Source organism: Strigops habroptila, chromosome 12, assembly GCF_004027225.2.
Source record: "Strigops habroptila isolate Jane chromosome 12, bStrHab1.2.pri, whole genome shotgun sequence".
NCBI lineage: Eukaryota > Metazoa > Chordata > Aves > Psittaciformes > Psittacidae > Strigops > Strigops habroptila.
The window spans coordinates 9,045,141-9,072,856 of record NC_044288.2 but is presented as its reverse complement, the minus strand read 5'-3'; the positions used below and the strand labels follow the sequence as shown (position 1 = coordinate 9,072,856).

The 27,716-nt window shown below is 50.2% G+C and overlaps 1 protein-coding gene across 7 annotated transcripts in view; it reads right to left on the bottom strand.

Annotated features, from left to right (window-relative positions):
* Positions 1–25,960, bottom strand: part of ACSL6 (acyl-CoA synthetase long chain family member 6) — a 48,236-nt gene extending 22,276 nt beyond the window's left edge. For 3 of the 7 annotated variants that reach the window (XM_030503791.1, XM_030503793.1, XM_030503794.1), the window contains exons 1-9: positions 17,865–18,465; positions 7,616–7,836; positions 6,165–6,279; positions 4,402–4,466; positions 3,643–3,744; positions 3,401–3,500; positions 2,706–2,884; positions 2,148–2,180; positions 1,061–1,112 (exon numbers count right to left, since the gene is read on the bottom strand). In XM_030503791.1, coding sequence (XP_030359651.1) covers positions 1,061–1,112; positions 2,148–2,180; positions 2,706–2,884; positions 3,401–3,500; positions 3,643–3,744; positions 4,402–4,466; positions 6,165–6,279; positions 7,616–7,836; positions 17,865–17,976 — 979 coding nt within the window. In that variant the 5' untranslated portion in view covers positions 17,977–18,465. Of the gene's footprint in view, positions 1–1,060; positions 1,113–2,147; positions 2,181–2,705; positions 2,885–3,400; positions 3,501–3,642; positions 3,745–4,401; positions 4,467–6,164; positions 6,280–7,615; positions 7,837–8,302; positions 8,310–12,913; positions 14,064–17,864; positions 18,466–25,889 lie in introns of those variants that run through there. The other 4 variants (XM_030503792.1, XM_030503797.1, XM_030503795.1 and 1 more) reach the window with 3 other exon arrangements.
* Positions 25,961–27,716: the final 1,756 nt, after the last annotated feature.

Sequence of the window (27,716 nt, the reverse complement as noted above, 5' to 3'; positions counted from 1 at the left end):
CACAGCTCCTTTGGATTCCTGCCATTCCTGTTTGTGCCCGGCCACTTTGCGCTACCAGAGCCAGTGCTCCCAGCACACAGGCTGTGATGTCCATATCCTGCACTGGGATCAATCTTTTCCTTTAGGGATTCGCTGTGCTGAGACGGAGCAGAGTTCAGGCTCCTTTCACACAGTGCACTGCCTTGGGGTACCCTGAGGTGCCCAGACCTCAAAACTAAGAACAAAGGTAAAAAACCCCAAAGCCTTTTAATACATTTTGAGTTTGTACTTGGAGTTGGTAAAGCAGTTGCCTACCTGATCTGCAGTACAGGTCTTCTCCAGGAGGTGGAAGATGAAGATGTCCCCTCTTGCCCAGCCTCATCTGCAGCCTTTGCTCTCTGCAGGCTGAGCAGCACAAGCAGCTCCCTTCCTGGAGGGCAGCTTGGTGTCAGGCAGCATCTTCTGCTTGCCTAAATCAGTGCAGGTGAAATTGGGGATGCTTTGGGCTAGGACCAAGCATGAGGCAACACCAAGAGCACAGGTGAACCTGGAAGAGCTGCTCCAGCAGTCCCTGGAACACGGTTCTTCTCTGCAGGTAAGCTCTCAAGAGCAGGAAATTCCTGCAAACTGTGTGAAAACCAGGGTCTGTAGAGATTGGAAAGCGCTGTGTCTGCTAAGAACAGGCAGGGAAATGATGCTGCTCCTCTCCAAGAAAAAGGGGCCAGTGGCTCATGAGTACCAGCAACATGGTGCCCCATGGCCAACACATGAGCAAGCTGGGGCAGGGGACACTGATGTGCTTAGGATACAGAGAATGAAACATGCACAGATTTCCAGACAACTGGAAAATGGTTTTGCCAAAGTGTATGTTATGGAATGCAAGTGAAAAATAAATATACCAGTATTTGTGATTTGGAGTCTACAGGCATGTATATACACGTATATCCTTAAACATTAAAAATGCATGGAAATATCATTGCCATATCAGCATAACATCAAGTTTGCACATATTAAAGTGGTATTAATAATTCATTTGATAATCTAGTCTAACATTTTGAGATTAAAATGTCTCTTCTTTTACCTGTGGTGCCACTAGTAAAACAGACAATTGAGAGGTCTTCTGGTCGAGGAGGCTGGAAATACACAAGGAGAATAAGGAAATCACATCAATCAAATGCAGACAGGTCAGTGGCAGGCTGTTGTCATTGTATAAACTTAAAGATCAAACCAATTCTATTTCAATACTGCCATAAAAAGCTCTCCTTCCCCTTGGCAAATATAAAAGACCATCATAATAGTCTTTGTACCAGGATTCTTCAGCTGATGCAGACTCTATTCCTCCCTTATGTTTTGCCCCAGCTGCACAAAGGGCATGCTTTAATGTAGAAGGATTTTGATGGAATCTTTGTCTTGCAGTTAGCATTTTCAAAGACAGCATCTATACCTGTAGGTGTGTTGCAAAACCTAAGATAATTTACTCATTTCCTGATAAATGCTGGAGACATGGCTTTGCTCAGCAGGAGACAACTTTCCTAAGCTCCCGTTTCCAGGAGTATCTCTGTGTTCTCAGCACCACACGTGTGCGCTATTTTGGGTCACAGATGACTAAGTGAGCAGCCTGGAAATCAGTTTTGCATGAGTATGAGGAGCCGGTGAAAAATATCAATGTATTTCCCACCAATATCCCAGAGCAATGCTCAGAGTAGTGCTTCTGAGCTATAGAAACCCCACAGGAAAGCCAAGGGTGCAAACACCCCAGTGCCACCTGGCTAAGGTAGTGGAATGAGTTTGGCTCAACAGTGGCATTTAATTACTGTCTCATTAAGATGTTTAGCAAGGATGAATGGTCTCAGTTAAGTGGGGAGGGTAGGAAGTAAATACTGCACATCCCAGAGCGGGTCGCAGATGCACCATCCCTGGAGGCATTCAAGGCCAGGCTGGATGTGGTTCTGAGCAAACTCATCTAGTTGAAGATGTCCCTGCTCATTGCAGGGGGTTGGACTAGATGAGCTTTGAAGGTCTCTTCCAACCCAAACCATTCTGTGATTCTATGATCCCAGTTGGTGGCACTGACAGTCTGGAGCAAACCCTTCCCTCTTGGGGCAATGAAATAAATATAAGAGTCAGCTGCAATTGCAAGTGGGAGAAGCAGCACAATCAACACTCACCACAGGCACATGGCGACTCATGCGGCCACAGTCCTGAAAGAAATTAAAGCAACAAAGGTGATTTCTACTTCAATTCCCATGGTGTAACCCACTTGCTAATAACCCGCAAACCACTAAGGGAGAGTGTGAGCTCCAGCAGAAGCGTTTGTGGCTAACACTTAAGTCATCTTCTCTATCAAAAGTTTCTTGCATTAACTGCAATGCCATCCTTGGTTTTCAAATAGAGCTTGGGTTGGTTGAGCTGGATTCAGACTGTTCCATCAGTGTGAGGCTGTAATTACATGGAGGACATTGTCTTGAAGAGCAACCCCCCTTCCCAGGCTTAAATAGCAGTTAGTACCTTCTGTGAGCAGGAAGGTTTGAAATGTTGGCTCTCCTATCAACAAGGAATAACACCAAGAGGCAACTGCACTGAGAATCAATATCATCAGCCACAGGCTGCTCTTTTGTGCTCTCCAGACGCTGAACCTGCCACACAGCTCACAGATCTCTGTTTATTTTACTGGCTTTTTACAGAAACCACAAAACAGAGTGAAAGGAGAGGGAAAGCAAACTTACCTCCACCTCCTGCATGCTCTGGATACGAACTCCACAACGCCTCCCTCTCTCCGCCAGCTCCTTCTCAAACGGGTCCATCAGGATGATGGAGCTCAGACCTGGTGTTTCTCTCCTCTCCACATGGTCCAGGAGTGTTCTGGCCTTTTCAGGTTTGTCACAAATGACTGTGGAGATGTCGGCTGGAAGAAAAGCACCCAAACAAGCTGTTTACTGTACATGTTTTCTGGTGCCAGACTGGCTGCTGGCTCATAGCATTGTATCAGTTCTGATATTCACTTCAGGAATCCCGGAATATAACAAACATTTCTCTTAGGAAATCACTGCAATTTCAGCTGATCTAAATCAGTGCCAGAGCTGTAGCTGACATCTACAGTTGTTCTGGGATTCAGTTCAAAATGCTAAAATTGCTCACCATGTGGGCTAAAAAATCTATGAGGCACAATACAAAGCAGCACAGGAGTGGGAGGCTGTGGAGTAATTCTCACAGCCAGAGCAGCCCCATCCACCACTGTGCATGACTGGGAAATGCAGCAGAGGCAGCCCTGACCCGTCACGGGGACACACAGCTCCCCAGGAACCTCTCTAAGTGACTTCAAGACAATGAGTAAACTCGCCTGGCTTGTGGAAGGCACAGGAAAACGAACCATTCTGAGCCACAAAGCTGATTTCTGAGATTACGTGAATTCTGCTCTTACCTGTGTTGACGATGTAACGAATGGCTCCAGGACCTAAGGTGTCATAGAGGGGAACCACCACCATGGAGTAGGTGTAGCAAGCCAGCTCAGAAATGATCCACTGCAGGAGGAAAATCAGAGCGTGAAGGTGAGAAGGGGGCCACTTCAAATTTAACCCACTTGAGAACAATCTTCAAGTATAAAGCAAGCTCACAAGCCAGGAACATCAGTAATACAGCATCAATTGAATTTAAAAATCTCACCTCTGGGCGGTTTTGAGCAAAGACCCCAATGAACTGCTTCGTGGATGGCGTGCAGCCCTGCTGAATAAGGCCTGAACCCAGAGCTTCTGCTCTTTCAGCCACCTGGAATGTGAAGAGAACAAAACACATAAAAAAAGATGAATATCAGCAGTATCAGACTAAGTGGAGACTGAGCTTCTACAGAGAGGCTCTCAAATTGTCATGTTTGCTTTCTAAAAGCCCATTGTTTTACATTACCATGAGCCATCAGTAGCTGACTAGCAGTTGACCTCTGGCTGGCAATGCCCCACAGCTTTGGAGTGTGTCAGTGTCACTGTCAGAGCAGGCTAATGGCATTGAGCTGGTCCCTGAGAGCCAGCACACCTATATAACACCGGGATGTGCCTGACTGGGGAAACAGAGCCCCCACACGGCACATAAACAACCTCCCAATCTAGTGCATGCAATAAAAAGCTGAAGAGGGGCTTTTGACAAGGGACAGGACAAGAAGAATGGCTTTAACCTGCCAGAGGGAAGATTGAGATGAGCTCTGAGGCAGAAGTTGTTCCCTGTGAGGGTGCTGAGGCGCTGGCACAGGGTGCCCAGAGAGGCTGTGGCTGCCCCATCCCTGGCAGTGTTCAAGGCCAGGTTGGACACAGGGGCTTGGAGCAACCTGCTCTAGTGGAAGGTGTCCCTGCCTGTGGCAGGGGTTGGAACTGGACGAGCTTTAGGGTCCCTTCCAACACAAACCATTCTATGATTCCATGATTTCCAGCTCACCTCCTTGTAGGACAGCCACTGGTAGGGCTGCTTGGGCTTCCTGAAACCCAGGCAGGGGCCGTTTTCTGGAAGACACAAGCAGAGATGATGGAGTTACAGGGGCAGTGACAGGCATTAAGGTGCTGCCCAGAACCATGCTGTAGGGATGCAGCAGAGCCCTAAAGAATGAATCCGTTGCTATCGGGATTGGCTCTTGCTCTTGGGGCAGAGCTCACAGGAAGCCCGAGGAGCTCACAACACGAGTGCAGCTAACAGAGACCGGCTGCTGGGATCTCCCAGTCACTTCAATCCTCCTCCCTGAGCTGCGGTGGGGACAAAGCAGTTTGCCCCCATCAGCCTCATTAAAAGACACTTCTCTGAAGGTAGTGTCAGCATTCGTGTCTGCCACGGGCTTTCATCCCAAACAGCAGCTCCCACTGCTTTCGCTGCCTTTTGATTTAAACACTTCAAAGTGAAAACTGCTATTTTTAGCCCAGCCTGCTCCGGAGGAGAGGAAAACGATACACAGCACTATGTGACAGGAGGAATATTGGAAGTGTTTAATTCATTTGCCAACTGTGCTTACCTGCACAAGATCCATTCCTCCAAACACCTCCTGAGTTATTTATCTACCCCTGTCCTGCGGGGTGGAATATTTGCAATTCCACTGAGGCTTTTGGTGGTACCAAAAATCATGTGACAGTGATATTGTAGTGTTCAACAAGCAGGACGTCATAAGCAGCAGACACAGAAATAGTTCTGACAGAGGAGGGAGGAGCCATCATGACTTTTTAGAGTGGGAAATGTCTCACAAGTGTGTAAGAGTTCTTTGATGATAACATCGATTGTGGGTTAAGGGTGATGGACTGATACACCATGCTCAGCTTTCCCAAGAGCTTCTGGCAGAGCCCCTTACCCTGCCCTGTTGTGGGATATCAGGTTATAAGTGTATGAGTAACTGAAGAAAAGGCAGCAACAGGGAGAAATAACTATCAGTGTCTGCAACGGAGGAAGACCTCTGTTGGGTTCCACAGTTTTACACCCGGATCAGCCCTGTGTAATGTATTCATAAACACTCCAGAACTGAATAATGTATGATGAGCTTTGCTGACACTGCAAAATTCAGGACATTAAGGTATCTGCCAGTAGCAGCAAAGAGATCCGTTGTACCAAGAGATTGCACAGTAAAATTCAATGGCATTAAGGGCAAAATAATGCACGTTGCAAATAAGAACCCTAATCCCACATGTAATAGTCTGCTATAGTTTCTGGGCCTCCCAAACCCTCTTAGACTCTACACTCTCTGGGCTTCTGCACTTTATTGTCCTCCCATGCTCTTTTAGCCTCCCTTTATCCTTAGCAATCACACCTCCTTCAGCTTCTGACTCTTTTGTTTCTACACTCTTTGCCCCCCCAATACCCTTGTGGACGCCAACACTTTTTCAGCTTTTCCTCTATTTGTGCCTCCTCCATTCTTTCATCCTCTACAATTGACTTCCACAATTCTGTGGCTTCCCACATTCTGGTGGCCTCCTATTCCTTTTTGGGTCTCCCATGCTCCTTTAGCCTTTTAAGTCCGAATGGGCATTTACACCATTGGTGTGTCCCACACTTTTATGGGCTCCTGCGCTCTCAGCCTCTACTATAGAGTACTCCTGTACTCTCAGCACTCTCTCTGCTTCCCTAAGCCTTTGAGTCTCCCCCACCATTTCGGCCTCTGCATCATCTGGTCTTCCACCTCTCCCCTCCTCTGCTCCCAGTCCTTCTCATCACTGTGCTCTCACCGGAGATGCTGAATCCCCTCCTGAAGACCTCATACATGGTCCTGGCGTCATCGTAGTAGTGCGTCAGCAGCTGCGGGCTGTCCCCGATCACCGACCGGCGTGCCCCATCCAGGCCCTGTGTGACATAATGTGACAGGATGCGAGACAGACACCAGTACCACCCGACAGGCAGGAGATGGGGAAACCCTGAACCAGAAAGCAGGATGCTCCCCCAATGCCATATTCTAGCCCCAACACCCAAAGGGATGAGAGAGGTGGGATGTCCACCTCGACACCCCAGTAACATGGAGAACCACCTGCCCAGAGTGGAGATCTTGACCCAGACAGGAGATGGGTGATATTTCCCAAGGAAATTTGAGGAGGAATTATAATCCTGCAAGTAACAGAGCGGGGATGTGCTGTGGGGAGCAACTACTCTGGGATCCACAGGTCCCCAGGGCTGACACCACAGGCGCCGTCTCAAAAACATTGAGTCCAACAGGAGGGAGAGACTAAAGCAGAGGCCAGGCTGCAGACCCCAGTGCGCAGGTTCAATAGGGGTGTTTTAGGGTGGGCAGGATGAGAGGGACCAAACCAGGACTGTGCTGTGAGCCAGAAGTCTCACTAAAGCCCTAAACACAGGGGAAAACTGTCTCGGAAAGTGTAAATACTTCCCATCCTTTTAAAACGTTGTTGGAATTACAGACAGTGATGTTTTAGAGGGGACATCACAAAAAGCTTTAAAAATTCCCATCACACTTTCAGATATTAATTTAAATGGAACCAATTTTCAGAAATATTTCTGCTCTTTAAACCAGAGCAGCTCCATTAAACTTTAAAATCCTTTGCAGGCATGAAAATTAATAACTCCTCAGGCTCTGGGCATGGATTCAGATCTCCTGTTTGTTATTATTATGAAGTTTGCAGCAGCAAACTCAGCAGTGGGCACAGAAGTGCCAGCGATTCGATCTCATCAGCAGTTGCCTTTCAGTGCTTTCTCCCATGCAGTGGCAGCTCCTGTAACTTTTGGTCATGGGTGATTAAGTAAAGCTAAGACAAAATGTTGCTGAAAGTCCAAGAGAATAGATTAATGGGCTGTGTTCTATTTTTCCAGTTTACAGAAAAAGCTGAATTAAGGAGCGAAGCGATCCCTGGCATAGCGCACTGCATGTCTCACGGTGGGTAGTGTTGTCTGGGTTCAAACTTAAACAGGGGAGATTTAGGTTGGATTTAAGGGAGAGGTTCTTCCCTATGAGAGTACTGAGGCCCTGGAATGGGTTGAACGGAGAAGCTGTGGCTGCCCCATCCCTGGCAGTGTTCAAGGCCAGGTTGGACACAGGGGCTTGGAGCAACCTGCTCTAGTGGAAGGTGTCCCTGCCCGTGGCAGGGGGTTGGAACTGGATGAGCTTTAAGGTCCCTTCCAACACAAGCCAAGCTGGGATTCCATGATGTCAGGATGCTGCTGGCCTCACCTCGACCTCCTCCGACTGCATCCGCAGGTCGCAGGGCGGCTTCACGGCGCGGGGCCGGCTGGCGAACCAGTAGGCAACGACGGCGGCGAAGGCGCCGATGCCCACGAGCGCCGAGGCCGGCAGGCTGCGGAAGAGCTGGCTCAGGTCATCGAACTCGGGCAGCCGCAGGCTCCGCAGCAGCTCCTGAGCCTGCATCTTCTCCACCAGCGACACGGCGAACTCTGCAAGAGCCACAGGGATGCGTCAGGTCACGGCAGCGCGGGGCAGGGTCCCGTGCTGTCCCTGTTCAGGCACTGCAGACACTGCTCTGCAGCAGCCTTAACCTAGAGAGAACAGCACCTATGGAAGAGATACAAGAAAGGAGGAACATCCCTACAAGGGTGAGCAGGAGCAAACAGCCCGCTCCTAGAAGACAACTGAGTACAAATGTACATTGGGTGATGCAGCAGACAGATGCTGTGACAAGCTCTGGGATCCAGCTATGACTGTACCCTCAGGGCTGCCAGGCGCTTGTTCTGCCTTCCCTGAGCAATACGGGGACTGCTGGTGACCACAGGGTCAGGCAGCATGGCACCAGCTCCAGCCACAAGCCCTCAGGAGCAGAGCAAAGCCAGCGTGCCTCTGTGTGCAGAACACTGGGCAGACACGTTCCAAAACACCACTTTCTGCCAGCTTTACATTCCCAACCTTGTGTTCCTTATGATTTACATCAGGGTAAGTTATAGGTGATTCAAGCCAAAGAAAGTTTCATTTCATCACTGAAGTGTTTCCTGGAAGAAACAACAAGCGACTGCAGAGCAGGGATAAGGCAGCGCTGGTATCAGGCTGGGAACATGCCACCGCAGGGTCCCCACCCTGCAGCCCCACCAGACACAGTGCCTCTGGGTGCTCCACGGGGCATATGGTGCCAGGGCATTCCCCAACAGGCAGTACCACAGTCCTGCTGTGAGAAGGGCTGGAGCCTCAGCCCCTCCGACACAGTAGGATTGCTGGGGAGCCCCGGTCCCCCCGCTGCTCTAGCACTGAAACTGAAAGCAAAGAGAAAACCTTTTCTCCTTGGCTGTAACAAGAGCTGCGCACGGAGGAGACAGAACAAGTTTTGGGACAGGATGGCAACACTCTGCTCTCATTCCCTCTATACCTGCCAGCAATACTTTGCTGTGAGCAAGGGACAGGACTCATGGAGCGGGAGCTGCTCACTGGGGAAGCAGAAGGCGAGCAGTTGATGGGCCATCCTTCTAAACACCGTACTTTTCTCTCTTCACCCCAGAGAGAGGAGCAGGGCAGCAATCTCACTGCTCCTGGGGTGCGAGGGTACATCGTCCTCAGGGGACTCCTTTTTGGGTGCTGAGCACACAGGCAGCATTCTAAATACCAGTAACGGCCCAGTATCAACTCCCCACCAGGGAGTCTCCAGTAACGGCCAGCCCTGCAAGGGCCAAGCCAAACAGATGCTGCAGAGGAGAGGATCCAAGCAGTTAAGGTTTCCTGTTAAGCCCCACAGCTCTATTTATGACTTTATCAGCAGTCAAGACCTTAAAGAAGCAGCTTTTCTGGCGCAGGAGCCCAGCAGCCCCTTTCCTCTTGCCCTCTGGCCTCGCTCCAGCCTGCGGAGTGACGGAGTTATTAACAGGGGGCTTCACTCCCATGGAGGGCCAGAGCTTCCAGCACAATGGCACCACTGACGTTAACACAAACCAGCTTTTTTCTTCCTGGGAACAGTGTCTGGGTTATGCTGAAGGTCAGGAGCACCCTCCCGCAGCCTTTCCCCATGTTTGTGCCAAGGCAGCTCTGGAGGCCAGCACAGACCAGCCCACAGACAGGGGTACCTCTTGCACAAGGCTCTGGAGGAGGTTTTTAAGTTTGCCCAAACAAAAAACCACCGCAAACAATTAACCTCAACCACTGCAAGCTACAATTTGGGGTGGGGGGCAGCAGGGCATGTAGGGACAGGACAAGAGGAATGGCTTTAACCTGCCAGAGGGGAGATTGAGATGAGCTCTGAGGCAGAAGCTCTTCCCTGTGAGGGTGCTGAGGCGCTGGCACAGGGTGCCCAGAGAAGCTGTGGCTGCCCCATCCCTGGCAGTGTTCAAGGCCAGGTTGGACACAGGGGCTTGGAGCAACCTGCTCTAGTGGAAGGTGTCCCTGCCCGTGGCAGGGGTTGGAACTGGAGGAGCTTTAAGGACCCTTCCAACACAAACCAGTCTAAGATTCACTGAGCTTAGATTAGTAAGTGAAAGTGGAAAACACAAGCAGAGTGAACTTACCCCGTCAAAGGAAGTTTCCAGCACCTTTGAATCCTCTTATTCGACCCAGACCTGTACCTTCAGCCACTGACCCCGTTTCTGATCACACTCCTTTTTGCACTACAAAGCTCACCCATCATGCCTTCTGCAACAGTTAATCTTGATGTCTGCATCTCAAAGTGATTCATGATGAGCCCAGACTTGCTCTGCTCAGGGCAGCCAACCTGCCTTGGGAAGCTGGCCAGGAGATGGGAAAGGTGTGTTTGGGAGGAGCAGTGCAGTCAAGACAAGGGAGAAACACCACAGCACCCTCCTTTGTCTCTCACTGATGGAAACAGGGCTCAGGGCTGTCCAGATCCCAGCCTGCTCCAACGAGGGGCGACTGAAGGAAGCTATTTGGAGAAAGGGAGAAGTGCTGGTTCCTTGCTGGGATGGAACAGCCATGGGTGGGAGTCTGGGGCTGCCCCAGTTGGCTGGCAGCTTCTCACACCAGGGTTGGGGTGAAGAGAGCTTCTGCAGCCAGCCCTTGCGTAGCCAGCAGTGACACCAGGCTCTGAACCGTGAACCAGCCTTTGTTAACAGGCAATCCCACAGGGACAGTGCTTATTTATTTATTTTCCTCGTCACAAATGGCACTATTGTGCAGTTTGGTTTTGATCTTTTCCTGCTGGAAGTGATTCTGTAACTCCAGTGCAGTCGATGGAGTTTCAGTGACATAAACCAGTGTGGGAACAGCCTCTCACTGCTGGGGTATGCATAATGCAATTAAAACTTCACCCGTCCTGTGCAGCCATGCGATCACATCCTTCCTACCATTACGTCGGCTCCCAGGAAGGAGAACTCCTTTGGAGCTGCCTTTATCTCCCTGCCCACCACACATTCCGAGTGGGACAGGGACCAGGCAGGTCATTCATTTCACTTGGAAACTGGGCAAAGACTCTAATCACTATCCCAACATTCAAGCACCAGAGAAAGGCTATTTACATTTGACTTGAGAGCACTAAACCAAAACCAAATAAGCAGCTTTTCAGTGCGTCTGGGAGAATTAACTGTTTGCAGTGGGGAACTACAGAACGCAGCCAGGGGACACACGATGGCTCAGAGCCTGCAGACCCACAGCTCCTCTCCATGAGAGGAATATCCCCATCAGCCCACCCGTGTCCTTGGCTACGGCACCGGCTGCACGCTCGTGTCATTGAGGAAACAGAGTTTACAGGATCTAAAACATCTCAATCCAGAGAGGCAAATTTAGAGGGATTTGCCTCAAGCGAAACAGTATGAGCCTTTTGAACTGTTAAAGCTGTTTTCTCACATTCAGCTCCGAGACCCCATGCTCTTGAGATTTGTAGTTTCCTTCCACAAAGGGGCTTGGCGACAGAAGATTTGCGCAAAGAAGCACACAGCAAAGTTTGGAGCATTGTCCCTTACCTTCCACCACAGAACAAAAAGCAGCGTCTGTACACAAGGTTCAGGTGGCTTTGAGGTAGGAGTTCAAATCATCTTGTGGCAGCGTCACTACATGAGAGTCTCCATTTACAGCGGGTAACGGAGCATCAAACACATAAAACTGGCAGGTATTAGTTGTGCGGCATCACTGGAAACCATCTGCTAACTTAAATGAAAGCTGTTGCAATGATGAATGTGTTTTTGATGTGTGCATAGAGGTTGGCAGAGGGCATCTGGGGATTTGGTGGATTGCTTGCAGAGCACTATTGTGTTATTACCCTCTTCCTCTTTCCAAGCTTCCTGCAAGCACACAATGGGGCAGCAAACCCAGGAGGAGCTGCTGTCATTAAATGCAGCTCAGGTACCACTGACTTTTCCCCAACTTGGCCAGGGTGGCAGCTCCTGGGAGACCACGGGCTATGAATTCCTAATCACTGCTGTAATTAAAACTGGAGACGGCGCCAAGCCAGCCTCCGTTAACCTCCACGAGTTTGGCTTGTATGGGCACAGAAGATGAGGCGTTGGATGAACCTTCAGTTCCCCTCCTGAGGCCTGTCTGGGTTGAGGTTGGGCTCAGCCAAGGAGCGGGACACTGGCTGTTCCCAGCAGACCGGGCTCACATAGACAGAGACATTCTTCCCTGTGAGGGTGCTGAGGCGCTGGCACAGGGTGCCCAGAGAAGCTGTGGCTGCCCCATCCCTGGCAGTGTTCAAGGCCAGGTTGGACACAGGGGCTTGGAGCAACCTGCTCTAGTGGAAGGTGTCCCTGCCCGTGGCAGGGGTTGGAACTGGGTGAGCTTTAAGCTCCTTTCCAACACAAACCAAGCTGGGATTCTATGTTTGTGTGCATAGACGCACAAGTATATACTTGGTATATTCTCAGCCCCACTGACCCACCAGCCTCCTCCTCGGCACCCCAGTGCCAAAGGCAGGGCGCAGACAAAGGGTGGGAACCTCCAAGCAACCCAGAGGAGCTGCACTGGCCTCTGCTCCCTCCTGCTCTGCTGCTGAGAAATGCTTTTGCAAGGAAATGCATTTGCAATACACCAGATCTTTGCAAGCATCCAGTAAAAAGGGAAAAAATGCTTACAAGGAGCTCGATGTCCTGAAAGTCCAAATTTACCAAAAAAGCACAGTAATTGCACATAAATAGAGGTATTTAAAGCATCTAAAATACCTTCAGCAAACCAGCCCCTTGCCAAGAGGAATTATCCAATAAATAATTCAGTGGCTGTGCTCAGATCTTACTTTACACGCTTGTAATGTTTCAAAGAGCAAAACCCGCCACCCAGCTGGCTGGAAATGCCCTGTGCTCAGAGCCACCTCACCAGCTCGTCCTCATCCCCCTGCATTGCGTCCACCTATTCAGGTGCTGATGCCAAACCCCCCAAAAGCTTCATCCTCCAGTCCCACACCTCCTCCCTGCACTCAGGATCACGGATCTGAGCCAACCTATAAATACCTTTTGCACCCCTGAGCAGCGGTACCCTGCAGCCACCGTGACTGATGTGTACAGGAAAGCTGAGACCGGGATCCTGGTCCAAATCTGTCACTCAACTGGAAAAGGAAGCATTAGAAGCCCTTACAAGTATATTTAAGTTTCGTACCAGGCTGAAACACTCTTTGATGTCTCTGAAGTCTCTCCGTTCTGTGAGTAACGGCGATGAGAAAGCTCCTCGAACAGCTGAAATGTCCTTAAAACGTTACCCAGAGCCAGCATGTGATGAACCAGTCACAAGGTTTCATTCATCAGGATAAAAACACCAGCCAGTTGGCCTCAGTGGTTGCAGAGGATGAAGCTCAGATGGCAAAACGCACCTTGGATATTTTACCCTGGATCCCTCATTACACTTGTCTCATCCCTCGCATCCCATTGTGGCTGCTGTGTGCTCACCCCAAGTGGGCTCCTGTAATTCCTCCAAGCTAAAGCATAACGCAGCCAGAATTAACAGCAAAGCCCCAAAGCTGTCTGGTTTTCTGCCTCTTTGGTCTTTTGCCCGCAGCTCTGTCAGAACAGCTCACACAACTGTGCCAAAACCAGCTCAGGGCTGGGAAATCACAGCCTGAGCCTTCCCTGTCCGCTTCCTAGGTCAGGCAGTACAGCCCATGGGAACAACACATGGAGGTGACTAGAGCAGGGAAAGAACTAGCCCTTCAGCCTTATGGCAGAGCTTACAGGTGCCAGCGACTCCTGTGCGGGTTGCTGGGGCTCCTATTGAAGCACTGTGCCATCATGAAGTGAGGCTGTTTCCTGTCCCTGCTCTTGCCAGGGCTGGGGTTGAGCTCTGGAAGCTGCTTGCAGAGCATCTGCAAAGCTCCCTCTTTCCCAGAGGTACCCCGGGATCATTTGTAAACCTCAGTTACTGTGAAGATGGGGTTTGTTGGTTTGGGGTTTTTTCTTTTAAAGTTTGTGGTTGGTTTGGGGGTTTTGGGGGTTTGTGTGGGTTTTTGAGTGACACTGATGGGTGATTGTCCCATTTTCTGTACAGTTCTTGAACGTCGTGTGACAAGGCAGCGAGCAAACAGTTTAAATAATTGTATAAAAATAGTTATCTGGGGCAGAGCACAAAGAGAAGCACTGAATGGAGAGGGAAGAGGCAGCTGCACCCCGACAGCCCGTTCTGCAGAGCACAAAGACGAACTGCTCTGCACAAACCCTGATGGTTTGTTGCCAGGCAAAGTTTTGATGTTTACCTTCAAATATCGATTGGATTTAGCTAAAACCTCAGCACTATCTGTAGAGGCTGTGCTCCAGCGAGGAGCCCAGGAACCTGGAGGTTCTGTGGCAGCACTGGGCAATACAGGGACCAGCCAGAGGAAGGGGGAAGGAAAAGAGGGTCCAACTGCAGCACCCAGCAGGCTCGGAGTGTTCAGTTCCAGACCTTGCTAATCCCCATTTCATCGTTCTAGATTCTTTTCCCCCGCCTCTTTGCTGCATGAAAAGCACACCTTTCATTGCTGCACGATCATCTTCAGTTTCCAGACAGAACAGACAGAACCAGGACTGGGCGGAGGAAAGGAGATTTGGATGAAGTTTTCCATCCAGAACAAGGCAGGTATTGAGAATGTGCTGCCCTGGCTCTTCCATTACACCAGGTTGCTCCAAGCCCCTGTGTCCAACCTGACCTTGAACACTGCCGGGGATGGGGCAGCCACAGCTTCTCTGGGCACCCTATGCCAGCGCCTCAGCACCCTCACAGGGAAGGATTTTGTCCCAGTGCTATAACAGACCCAGCCTCATGGATGCAGCAGGGGCAGCTGCAGACCTTGGTGGCTGCATGGCACGGGGTGGCTTCATTTAAGGCTGGACCTGCAGCACATGGTCACAGGGACTAGGCAGCCCACACAGGCTGTGGCGCTCCACCACATCCCGAGCTATGGATGGATGGCACTGCAAGTCCTGCCAGCACAAGGAGCCCTCCTGCCTCCAGCCACTGGTGCCATTCCCATTCCCACCCAGCCATTCCCAGGCACCAGCACAAATATTTATGCGGCAGCCCATGGAATGGCGCAGGGGGACTGATCCAGCTGCAAACCATTTTGGGTTTGTCACTGCTGTTTCTTTTGGCAGCAGGACCAGAAGGAAGCAGGTTCTGAATAACACTCGGAGCATCCTGCATGGCTACTGCTTTGTATTCAGGAAAGTGTGGCAGCCCTGGGAATGCATCATCCACAGTGATGTAGAAACCTAAACAAGCTTATAACAGACCTTCCATATGCTTTAGAGATGACCAACAGCACACTCCGAGCTAGTGCTGCAGAGGATAGGAAAGAGGGGGAACATTTTGTACGCTACTTCCCAGCCATGCATTAGCTTGTGCTGGCTCACAGGGGGCTCAAATTGGACTGAAACTCTTACTTGGTCAGATCTCAATTTCATGTTGCCTCCTGTAGTACCAACAGTTATGCAGGAAATGTTTCCAGCAGGTCTGAGCAGGCCAAACTGCAGCTGGCATTGCCTGCAGCCGTGAGGATGATGGAAATCCAGCCCATTGCTGTCTGCAGGATGCTGCCCGCAGGATGCTGCCCATGCAGTATCCCACAGCAGATGACGTAGACTGAGTCTGGGACCTTCTAGCTTGTACCATATAACAGCTAAGCACTGTTTTTATTATAAGGAGCAATTCTCTTTAAGGCAATATTAAGCTCAAAGAGCTCCAAAACAGTGACCTGCCACTGCAGCAGAAGCAGAACCACACAATGAGCAGACTAAAAGCCCCTCTGCCAGCTGTGAGCCCATCAAGTGTTATGATGGTCACACTGGAATCTGAAACTGGAAAATGACACTGAAAATGGGAACTTAAAAGTAGTAACAGCAGTGTCATGATCTAACTATAATAGGTACAGTTGCATCCCTCACATAAGCCAGCTATAATTAGACCAGGTTAATTACCAATCAAGTGCCCTGTGAGTTGTAGTGCTGCTCTGAAGGACCTGTCCATGCAGATGGGAAGGAGTGAAGGGACCCCAAAGGTGTAAGTGCACATGGAGGGAGCAGGGGTTTATCCAGACCTGTGCACATACAATGTGACCACTAACACCATGCCCAGGCTTTGTCCCAAAACAAACTACTAGCTGATGAAGGCAGCTTTGATTGAGGTTTATTCGGCAACCTGGCAATGCAATAACGGGCAAGGAGAGAAGGGGGCAGGTGATCTGCTGAAAGACCTAAGGAGAGCAGCTCCCTCTTTGTGCTGCAGGTGGGCTGCAGGCAGGGGACAGGCAGCAGAAGCCCAGCACGGAGCCTTGCCCACAGCCAGGGCCCCGCGCCAGCAGCCTGTGGTGTCACCGAAACACGGTGCCCACAACCAGCCAGAGCTGCTCAAAATAAGCTCTGCATACTTTCTGTGCACGAAGTGTCACGGTGCTGTTAAAGGAACACGGCTTTGTGTTTCTTTTGTGCATGTGAAGCCAGTAAAACCAGGCTGACTGCTGCAGAAACAGTCACATCAGGGACGGCTCTCACCACACTGATAACAGCAAATAACCACGTTTGGTGGGTGCAGAAGACTTCCCAAGGAGGCCCCGCAGATGCTCACAGCCACCTCAGTGGGTGTACACAGTGCTCAGGCCAGACAGCTCTAAGAACAAGCTGGGAACCTTCAGGAGCATCTCCGAACCCCCTGAAAGCATCCTTTTCACATCTCCAACCCAAGCTGCACCAGCATGCCAAAGGATGGAATGCACCAGGGACTGGCACACGCTAATGCAACACAGGAAGCAAGAAGCCACACTCAACATCAACAGTGGGTATTTGGTGCCTATAGAGAAGGTTTCCACACTCTGTGCCTAACACCAGGGTACAACCCTATAGGTTCTAGCACACGACGCACCAGCAAGCTTTTCCCACGTGACTTGAGCTTGCACATGTTTATATGTGAATGCACAGCATTTGGTTAGGAACCACATCACACAATACATTTAATGCTTGTAACCTGCCACTGTGGCAGAGCTTGTGGCAGGGTCACGCATCAACCGCCAGCACTGGAGATCCTACAGCAGCTACACCCATTGCTGAGATCCCAGCTTTAAGTTTGAGTGGTTGAAACCCAGCATACAGAAAGCCTAGAAACCAGCAGGGTGTCACAGAATCATGCTTCTCTGGGCACCCTGTGCCAGCACCTCAGCACCCTCACAGGGAAGAGCTTCTGCCTAAGAGCTCATCTCAATCTCCTCTCTGGCAGGTTAAAGCCATTCCCCTTGTCCTATCCCTACAGGCCCTTGTCCAAAGCCCCTCTCCAGGTTTCCTGGAGCCCCTTTAGGCACTGGAGCTGCTCTAAAGTCTCCCCTTCAGGAGCCTTCTCTTCTCCAGGCTGCCCCAGCCCAGCTCTCTCAGCCTGGCTCCAGAGCAGAGCTGCTCCAGCCCTCGCAGCAGCTCCGTGGCCTCCTCTGCGCTCTCTCCAACAGGTCCACATCCTTCCTATGTTGTGGGCCCCAGAGCTGGACACAGGACTGCAGCTCAACCACAGCTAAAGAGTTTTCAGGTCTCTGCAGAGCTCCTGCCACCGGAAACAAGCCCGTACACGTGGGGCTGGGAGTTTGGGACAACAAAGCCCAAACCAGCAGAGCCCTCACAGGCCAGCCCCCAGGGAGCAGCTTCCACCGCTGCATCCAACTGCCCCTGTTCCCGCTGTGCGGGCAGAGCTGCTGGTACCCGGGGTCCCCAGGCCCCGGGATGTACCCCTGCGGATAGGGATGGACCTGGAGGTCCGCAGCCCATGCGGGACCGGTGCTGCTGCCTCCGGCGCTGGGATCACCATCCAGAGCCGCGCTGGGGCTCTCCCCCCTCTAACATCGGAAACAACAGGAAACCGCAAAAGCCACAAACTCTCTGGTGCTGCGGCTTCCCCCCCCGCATCGCGGCCCCGGGAAACGCGGCCGAGCCTCCACTCCTGCAGCTCTGCATGGAGGGGTCCCCCCATCCATCATTTTGGGGATGTGTTTAGGGGATTACCCGGCCCCCCGGAGCCAAATAACGGCTGAACCGGGGCTGAGCGAACCCCCAGGCCCCGCACCGACACTTTAAGTCTTAAATATTCAACCCAAGCGCGCACTTACCGGCTCGGGGAAGCCGGTTCCCTGCTCTGCCCCTGCCCGCCGTCAGCTCATGGCTGGCGTTGTGTCCTTGGTGAAGAACTGCTGACTCCAGGCCGGCCCACCCCCTTCCCATCTGCAAACTGCTGAAAGAAGTTAAGCTCGGCTAAGATCAGCTTAGGCGGCATTAGCAGCAGTGCCCCGGTAACCCTTGGGGCACCGGACGCTCCGCATCATCCCGGCCGTGGGAGCCTTGTTCTGCGATGGGCAAAGCTCATCCCTTCTGATGCTGAATATTGCATGGGTTTGGCACATCCTGGGAGCTTTACAGCTCGAGGGAAGGGTTCTGGATGTAGAACTGCATATAGCCTTCCTGCGAGGGCTCAATGGAGAATTAAAGCATCATTTTATGGGTGGGTTTTGGGGAAAAAATCATCATAACATGAAGTTTCTGACACTTAGAAAGCCTGCATTGCCAGTCCTAGATTAGAAACTTCACAGCTTGAGTAGAATAAATGTAAATCATCTGAATCAGTAAAAGGGTAAGAGGATAACTACTGCCAACATCATCCATATATATATCTATATATATCTATATGTATCTCCTGATCTTTAAGGTCCTTTCCAACCCTAACTATTCTATGACTGCATTGCTACATATATTAAAAGCAAAGACAAAAAAGCAATGAGAAAACCTGGCATTTGAGCCAAACCCTTTTCTTTTTGTTGTTAATTTACATTGATAATAACAAAACAAAAACTTTGTGGTTCATTCCTGCTAGTAAAATTACTAATACTAAAGATTTGAGAGCTCTGGCTGAGACATTTCTCCTAACTGAAAGAACATTCCTTTCAGCTGAGAGCCAACAGGCTGCTTGCTTCCAGCTCCCCACCTCTGAGCAGAGATAACACGGGGTGTGTGGCACCAGGAGCCTTCTCACCATATCACCCCAGTAGCTACTGTTGAGTCCTTCTCAGAATTGGGGCACCTGCTTCGGACACAGGGAAGTTACTGTTTTCCTCACCTCTTTCTTTATCTGAAACCATATATAGGCTGGATCTCCACAATCACTTGGCTGAGCACAGGGGGAGATGCTGTCTCAACACTCTCACTATTACCATAGTTAATAAGGTTTCTATCTGACCCGTCCTAAATTGTACTTGCTACACCAAGCACAATGCAGAATTCTCCAAGAACACTTCATGAATGAAGAGAATTTAATGAGATCTCAGGCAAACGCCACTCCTTTGGCTCACATGTGGGTATGCTGCAATCAGGCTTTCATTCATCATATCACCAGGGTAGAGCAGGGGAGAACTGGCCTAAATGGTCTGCAGGTGTAAATCAGCATCATAGTGCTGATTTAATGGGACCTCAGCAATATTCACCAGCTCAGATTCCTGCCTCTTTGTCCCTCAGAAGCCACAGCTTGATAGAAACTTTGTCCTCAGGTAATGAATCCAGCAGCCCCAGCACTTCAGTGCCTGCAGCCACAGATACAACACAACTGTGTTCATCACTGAGCTCCAAAGGCATGTGGGAATACTGATTTTAAATAAATATGGGATTTAAACCAAGTTGCTGTGCTGTGTTTATTCACAAGAGCTCTTCTTTCAGGCTCCTGTTGGTAAGGGGTGCGCTGGTGCTTGAGTATTCACCGCCCTTGAATACTCAAAGTGAAATCCTTCAGTGACACTTCCTTTTCCCCTGACAGCAATAACCAGTGGTTACATTGTCTGAATGTTTTTAAACAGTTGTTTCCGGATCAGTGTTTATTTTGTTAACTAAAGTGGCAATTCGGGTATTTGTATTTTGGTTTCTAGTCACTTCCGCTTTCTGCTTTCACACCCTGCAGCTCCCTGTGCCTGGCACTGTTGTAACTGGCTTCTGCTCTCTTATTTCCACAGGGGTTTTTTCAAGTCCCCCGTGAAGACATCCCTGTCCGTGCTAAATTCTGCAAACTCTCCCCAAATCTCTGCTGCACATGAGCGAGTTTTCAGTTCAGAGGTACAGATGCCTTTCTGCTGCCTCCTTCCTCTCCAGCCCCATTCCCTCTTGCAAAAGCAGCATTTAACCCCTCTCGCAAAAGCGGCCTTTAACCCCCCCCTTTCTGGCTATTGTAAGACTCTAAGACACGTTAAGACACTGGAGCAAGGTTTCAAAGGGTTAAAGGGGGGAAGGCCCTCAGACAGCCCATTCTTCAGTCTCAATAACCCAGAGCTTTTGGCTTTTCAAACATGTTTAAGCAAATAAAGTGAATAGAGGATATGCAAATGCCTTTTCCGAAAGGAAACACAGCGCTGAATTGTTGTTGGCAGGTCAGAGCATCACACCACCCTCAGCAGCCTCTCAGCTGCTGGGATTTGCCCGGCCGGGGGGAGGCTGCACAAAAACCCCTTTTCAGGCACAATAAAACCAGGGCTCGGGGAGAGGGGGCAGGTCTCTGGGGCTGCTCCCCGTGGGGTGCAGGGACCCCCACGGCAACACGCACAGCGGGTTCCATCCCTTCTCAAAGGTCCACAGGGCAACAGGGTTGGGGTGACCTCTCCTGAGCAGGCTGTGCCCAGCCAGGGGTTCAGAGGAGGTACATGCAGAGGAAAAAAAGCCTTAAATTAGGTCATTTGGAGTTCTGGAGAGCGGTTTTACCTAAAACTGAGCTGGATTTGGGATACTGAGTAAAATAAGTTTAGCATTTAAAGAGAGATTCTAATATCATCATAGAATCCCAGACTAGTTTGGGTTGAAGGGACCTTAAAGCTCCCTCCAGTTCCAACCCCCTGCCACGAGCAGGGACACCTTCCACTAGAGCAGGTTGCTCCAAGCCCCTGTGTCCAACCTGGCCTTGAACACTGCCAGGGATGGGGCAGCCACAGCTTCTCTGGGAAAAGTCTGTGCCAGCGCCTCAGCACCCTCACAGGGAAGAGCTTCTGCTTAAGAGCTCATCTCAATCTCCCCTCTGGCAGGTTAAAGCCATTCCCCTTATCCTGTCCCTACAGGCCCTTGTCCAAAGCCCCTCTCCAGGTTTCTTGTAGCCCCTTTAGGCACTGGAAGACTGTTATAATGCCTCTCATCCTTCCTACCATCACCAAAACCCACAGCAGTGGGAGTGGTGAACGCTGACTTGGAGTTTGGCCTCTAGAAGATGGGTTTATACAGGTGACCACCTCTGCCACAGACAACAGCCCTTCATTGGGCTTGTTATCTCTCTGAATCACCCGACATCTGACCACTGGTACAGCATTCCCATTGGACAGGAGTCGCTGCTCCCTGGACCAAGTGACACACTTGACCTCGGTGATCAGACACCAACTCCTCCAACACTGATTTTGCAGCAGCTGTGAAATGGAAACTATTCACTGCAATTTACATGTGGTGTTCCTGAGATTGTATCTACACCACAGCAGCCACATCGTTGAGCGAATGGAAATGCGAGCTGCAGTCTTGCCACACCATGGCACACGGGTCTAAATATAAAGACTTTTCCTCTCTTGTTTGGGGGTTTCCTGATGAGATGGTGATTTCCACTGAATGACACTTTTCATTTTGGAAAAGTGACTCTTTCTTCCTGTGGCGCAAAAGAAAAGGACTTGGACAAGGTGGTTGGATTCATCTTCCCACATTTTGGAGAGTGGTGTACCACAGTAAGCACCATTTCTACCACGGAAGACAGTAAAGCACCCTGTGTGGCTAACGGGGGAGCTTCAGGGACAGCGAGTGCAGCCTTTGGGGTTTGTGGGGGAATCACTGCAGGGTCTTACCAAAACCTGCCTGAATTGAACCCACGCTGAGCAAGGGCTGTATTTTAAGCCATACTTTTCCAAAGCACCTACTACACATTGTAGCTACATTATGCCCAAGCAGCTGAAGTGAGTAAGGAGTGCGCAAAGCACGGTTGCAGCAGGGAGCTTGGGGACCAGTGCTGGGGCCCTGAACTACCCCTGTGGCTTTAAAACTCTTTCCTCACTAGAATTCCCTGCTCGTCTCAGCCTCACCCTTTCTCACCACCAGCCACCAAGTTTTCCTTAGCGAAGTCTCCAGTAGAATGGTAAAATACTTATGATTTTATCTGTTTGAGCAACCTGGTCCAGTGGAACGTGCCCTTGCCTATGGCAGGGGATTGGAACTGGAAGAGCTTTAAGGTCCGTCCCAACCCAAACCAGTCTGTGATTCCATATATAGAGCACAAGGAAGAAGCAGAATCAGGCAAAGCCTCCGGCCTGCTCTCTCCTCAGCCTCAGATCACCTTGAAGGCTCCATGACAATGTTTATGGTCCAAGGAGGACTCAATAAAGTAAATAGGCTGTCATCGATAAGCACTGGTAGCACACTGTAGCAATCAACCTGAGCCCAGCAAAACATTCACCTGTATCACGCTGTACAACAAGTTCCTTGGAGTCTCAAAAAAAGGGTTTGCAAAGACTCTGAATCAGCACATCTGGGAAGAAAAGCTCCTGGAGAGCCCGGCAGGGCTCACAGCAAGGTACAGGGAGGTGTAGGAAGGAGCATGAGGGCTCCCACTAGGGTTTCATGGATTTTAGAGAGAGATTGCAAGCAGATTTATCCATATTTGAAAGCCATGTGCTCTCTGATATACCTTAATCCACTGTGTTTGACTAGTTTCTAGGGTAAGAGGGAATCCGAGTTCACGAGCTCTCCTGTTCAGAGGGAGAGGAGGAGAGGACAAAGCAGTTTGGGTACTGGTACCTTCCCAGAGGGGATAAGGCTGTAAAGCTGCTGGAACTGAGTAATTCAGGTGCCCTCCTGGTACCCACAGCCCTGCAGGGATGGCAGCAGGGACAGATGGACTCCAGTGCCAAGGACCTGCAGGGCTTTGGCTTGGCATGGTAGCACAGGAGACAGAAATAGCAGTGATGGAGGAAACTCATTACTTGTATTGATCCATCACCAAAGAACACATGCAGAGCACTTAAAAATAAAGGAATGTATTAATAGATGTTCTTCTCTCCTGTTCATCTCTGGTCAGGAGGAGGGTGATTAAGTCGACTGTTTTGTTTGGGTCTGTATGAAGGAATCATCAAACAAAGCCAAGAGAAGAGCTGCCCGGGATGCCTGTGCATCCATCAAGAGGTAAACCCCTGTGTCACCTTCCCCCCCTCATTCTTTCGGCCTCACCCAGGCATGCCTCCAGTTAGCTCATAGTTATTCAGGTGCTGGCTGCCACCATGCAGTGATGAAGGAGGAAGATGATGGTATTGCTCTCAAAGAGCTCTCAGAAATGTATTAACAAGGGAAGGTTTAAACCCTGTGGTGCTCTGCAGCGTTTGGTGACGTCAAAACAAGGGCAATTATACCCTTCCTGATGTAATGCTGTATTTCTTTGTTCCTGGCTTGCTCCCAAGTCAGCTTTCCTATTCCTGTGGGTATTCAGTTAATTCAGTTTACCATCTGTCTTCAAAGCTTTCCTCGTCTTTTCATTACTTGCATATATTTGTAATATCCATAGTAGCGTGGAGACAAGAATCAAATCAATGTCTAGATTAGACCAGAGCAGCAGAGGAAAACTGCTATGTGCTCTTTCCCTGCAAGCAAGCTGGGAAACCCAAATACATTTACTCTTTCTTTTTGATGGTATCTAGCAACTGTTCAAATGAAACAGTAATGGAGGGATGGAGAATAAAAGCAACTAAATATGCCTCAAATAACCCAGCTTTGCCTCTTGTGCAGCAGTCAGCACTCCACGGGCTGAGCAGCCCTGGGCGCCTGCGATGCTTCACACTCAAAGCACAGCAGGAAATGTTTCTTCTCCACAGCCCTGAATTTCAGGGCATCCTCAAGGACTCTCATGTCACAGCGCAAGAGCCAGGTCAAGCAGTGGGGCTGCAGAAGTCCAGATGAGCCTCCTGCACTGAGAAGTGTTTGGAGATGTGCTGGTGGGGAGAAGGGACATCATGGTGGCAGAACTCTCTTCCTGTGCCTTCACACACAAGTGCCTCCAACCACTGCCAGGAGAACAAACCCACTTCTTCCTCGCTGTCAGGCAGGACTGACATGCAAAATGAGGGTGGAAGAGAAGTCCTGAGGAGTCTCTGGGGTTTCCTACTTTTACTCAAGAGGAGAGGAGCAAGGGGTCAACTGTTACCTCCTACTGCTTCAACCAAACAAGCCCAATATGCAAATCTCCAGGGGAATTTAAGCTTGTTTTATTTAACTATACCACTCTGTGCATCCATCAGACCACCCAACTCTGCACATTAGGAAATAATCAGCTTTGTCTTTCTCTGACTTCTACCATTGTTTCATTGAGATGAACTTTACAGACCTGCTCTCAACTAGTCAAAATCCTCATAACCTGTGCCAGGGCCTCACCATCCGCACAGGGAAGATGATGAGCACAGCATTAAGGGAGGGCACAAGTCAAAGCCATGCCTGAGCAGACATGTGCTTTGAGGTAGCGGGACACACAAGGGAGATGTGTTTGGACTCAGCACAGTAAACATTGTGATGGGAGGCGCAAGGATCAATGCCACAGGGTAGACGTGGAAGCCCAAGAGCAGGAGCTTCCACAGAAGACCTGATCCCCACGGCCTGGTTCTCCAACTGTTGTCATAAACAAGCCTATTGCATCCAGTAATACAGCTCAGAGCCATCCCTGGGGCCTTGGAGCCCAAAATACAGTAACAAAAGCTTGCCTGCAGCCTTGGAGCCAAGTCCTGCTTCCTGACTCACCCATGTGATTCCCTCTGGGCCATATTTGCACAGCATGAGTTTTGCTACCGCTCAGAAGCAGCTGATCCAAGCTGCTGATCCCAGCAGCTGAAGGCCGCTGACCCTGGTGGGAGCCACCAGGATATTTTCAGAGAAAAAATCCAGGCCAGTGATATTAGGTTCCCATTTTTTTCAGTGTGAAGCATCCCTTTTCATAACCAAAAATAGCAAATAAGTGAGATTAAATAATTACAATGTTTTCCATTCTTGGCACTCTTGCCCTGAATATTCCATGGAATCATAGAACACCAGGTTGGAAGAAACCTCAAGGATCATCTGGTCCCACCTTTATTTGCAAAGCACGGCCTAGACTAGATGTCCCAGCACCCTGTCCAGCCAAATCTTGGAAGTGTCCAGCATCTGGGAATCCATCACTTCCCTGGGGAGATTATTCTACTAGTTGGTGGTTGTCATTGGGGAAAAAAAAATAAAAATCAGTCATTTACCTATCAGTGCAAAGGTGCTTTCTTTTAAAATCATTTTCCCCCTTTGTTCTTTTTTCCCTTGGAAGCGTGCCTGCCTAGAGGAAAGCTGATAGATAAAGGGGGAAAGAGCACAGACACTAACATTACCTTTCCTTAGGAAAGACACTTCACACAGAGTCAAAGAATTGGGGCTTGGAGCAACCTGCTCTAGTGGAAAGTGTCCCTGCCCATGGCAGTGGGTTGGAACTGGAGGAGCTTTAAGGTCCTTTCCAACCAAACCTTTCTATATGATTTTGTGACTCAATTTTGAATCAGTGCAGATCATTTCAAGCTAAACCTTAACATACCTCACAGAAAACCTCCTATTTCAGACTCACACCAGTTTTCTAATCCAGACACACTGAATCATTACCTTCTGCCCACGAAACAGCCAGAATCACGATCACCCTGTGTCCAACAGCTGTGATTCCCAAGCACATGCGGTATAACACACAGGCACCGTGATGCCCAAGCACGCACACGTATCCAAGCCCGCTGCCCTATTTCATATCTCACTACAGATAAAAGGTGTCCTTATAAATTTCCAGAGATGGACCAAGGGAATAACCCCTCAGGGTGGTTTGAGCAGATGATGTAACGCGCTCGGCAGTGCCCGCTGCACCGCGCTGCAGCAAGGCCGGCGGATCAGCCCATTCCCATATCTGCCTTTCCCACCCTGGAGCACCCGTGATGCTCCTTCCCCGCGCGGGGCCGCGAGGGACGCGGGGAGCAGGAGCAGAGCCCGCAGCTAGGGCCGGGGGGAGGCAGTTGGGATCCCCGCACACCGGGATTGGGGTGAGCTGGGGAAGGGGGGGTTCAGACCCCATATACGGGGGCGGTTTTTGGGGGGTCACTCACCCAGCAGCATCCAGCCGGAGCCCGCGGAGCCCAGGAGCGGGGCGAGCATCCCTGCGGCGCCGTGCCGCCGCGCGCACTGCGCACCCGGGCGCGCGCACTGCGCTCCCCCCGCCCCCCGCGCAGGGCGGTATTTTTAGCCGGCCCCCCCTCCGCCTCCTCCTCTCCTTCATCCCCTTCTCATCCTCCCGAGCCCTCCGGCTCCATCCGATCGCGGGCAGCCGTGCGGGAGCATCATCATCCCCCCTGCAACGGCCAAGAGCACCGGGCAGAGCAAGGAGCAGCCGTACCCCCGCAATGAATTGTCGGTGACCCGCACAGGAGCGGTCCTAACCCGCCCGACCATCAGCGATACTGAAACACCCGCAGCTTCATCAGCAGAGCCCACCAGACACATCGACGCTGCTCCTGGCTACTTTAACATCCTAAAATACAGCTAATGGGTACTCAAAACAAAGAGACAAACTCTGTGTGTGATGCTAAATACACATGGAATAGTAGATTTATGTTCTTTACGTTCCATCTTCCCCCCAGCAAGCTGGTTATAGAAAAATTAATCTCCAAGCTCCGTGGTACAAGAAGAGCTGCATGAGTAGTGAGGGCACATCTCGCATCCCTCTGGCTATCACAGTGCAGTAGGTAAGCAGGACAGGAGTGGCAAGAGGTAGAAGATATCCTGTGTCTTTCTCCCCAGCCTTTTGAGGGACTAACATGGCAGATCTGCAAAGCAGGCAGAGCTCCACGCTGCCATGTGCAGCTGCTTAACTCTCCATGAACATGGAGCAAAAACCACACAAACCATGCTCTGCCTATAGCAGGAATTAGTTCAGGTGTGATTACAGCTGTCCGGGGCACGTATTTCCTTTGAAGATAAAGGCTTTTGGTTTTCTTAAAGGTGAGAATGAAGTTGGCATAAATAAATTTCCATTTCATGGCAAATGATTTTTCCTAGTGTGGTTTTCTTCTGATTCACTATGAAAATGACTTTAAAAGATTTCCCGTACACAGAGGACCAGCAGCTGACTAGAACTGATGTCACTTGTGTCAGGGTCACCACTGCCCACTCCCAAGAGCTGCTAGAAAATCACCACATCCATTTTACTCAAGGGCTATTTGGCTTCTGAGATCAATAGTCTAAAGGCAGAAAACCATCTTCAAGCTTGGTAACAAGTGAGCTGGGAACCAGAGACAAGTGTGTCTAGTTCCTCAGACTACAGTTCTCACAGTAAATGCCTCTACAGCAACTGTAACTTCAGTTACACCTCATGACATAAAATCAAATAAACCAGCTATAAAATAGAACTTGGCAAAACCATATCTACTGCAGCTCATTTTATTTAGGAGTAAAATAGATTCTAGATTAAATACTGCACAATCTGTTTTCTATTTCTCCATCCCTGGCAGTGTTCACGGCCAGGTTGGACAGAGCCTTGGGCAACATGGTTTAGTGAGAGGTGTACCTGCCCATGGCAGGGGGGGTGGAACTAGACGATCTTAAGGTCCTTTCCAACCCTTACTATTCTATGATTCTATTTTATTTAAAAGCTTTCATCTGGCCTATTATAAGGAAGAGCAGCTTCTACCCCACTTTTTGCTTCCTCCCTGCAGCAAATTGTGTTGGAAAGCTCTTAGCATGCCTCATCTTCTGCAGGCTACCCAGATCCTACAGTCCTGTGTCAAGGTAAGCCCAGGCTTCCCTCTGAACCACCAGTGTCACTCGCTGAGCCCTGCCTCTGGGCTCCTGAAAGCCTGTTAGCTGGTAACAACAATACTTGAAGCTCACTGATAGGACAAATTAAGTTGTCCCAGTGATATGGGACCTCTTAGTCT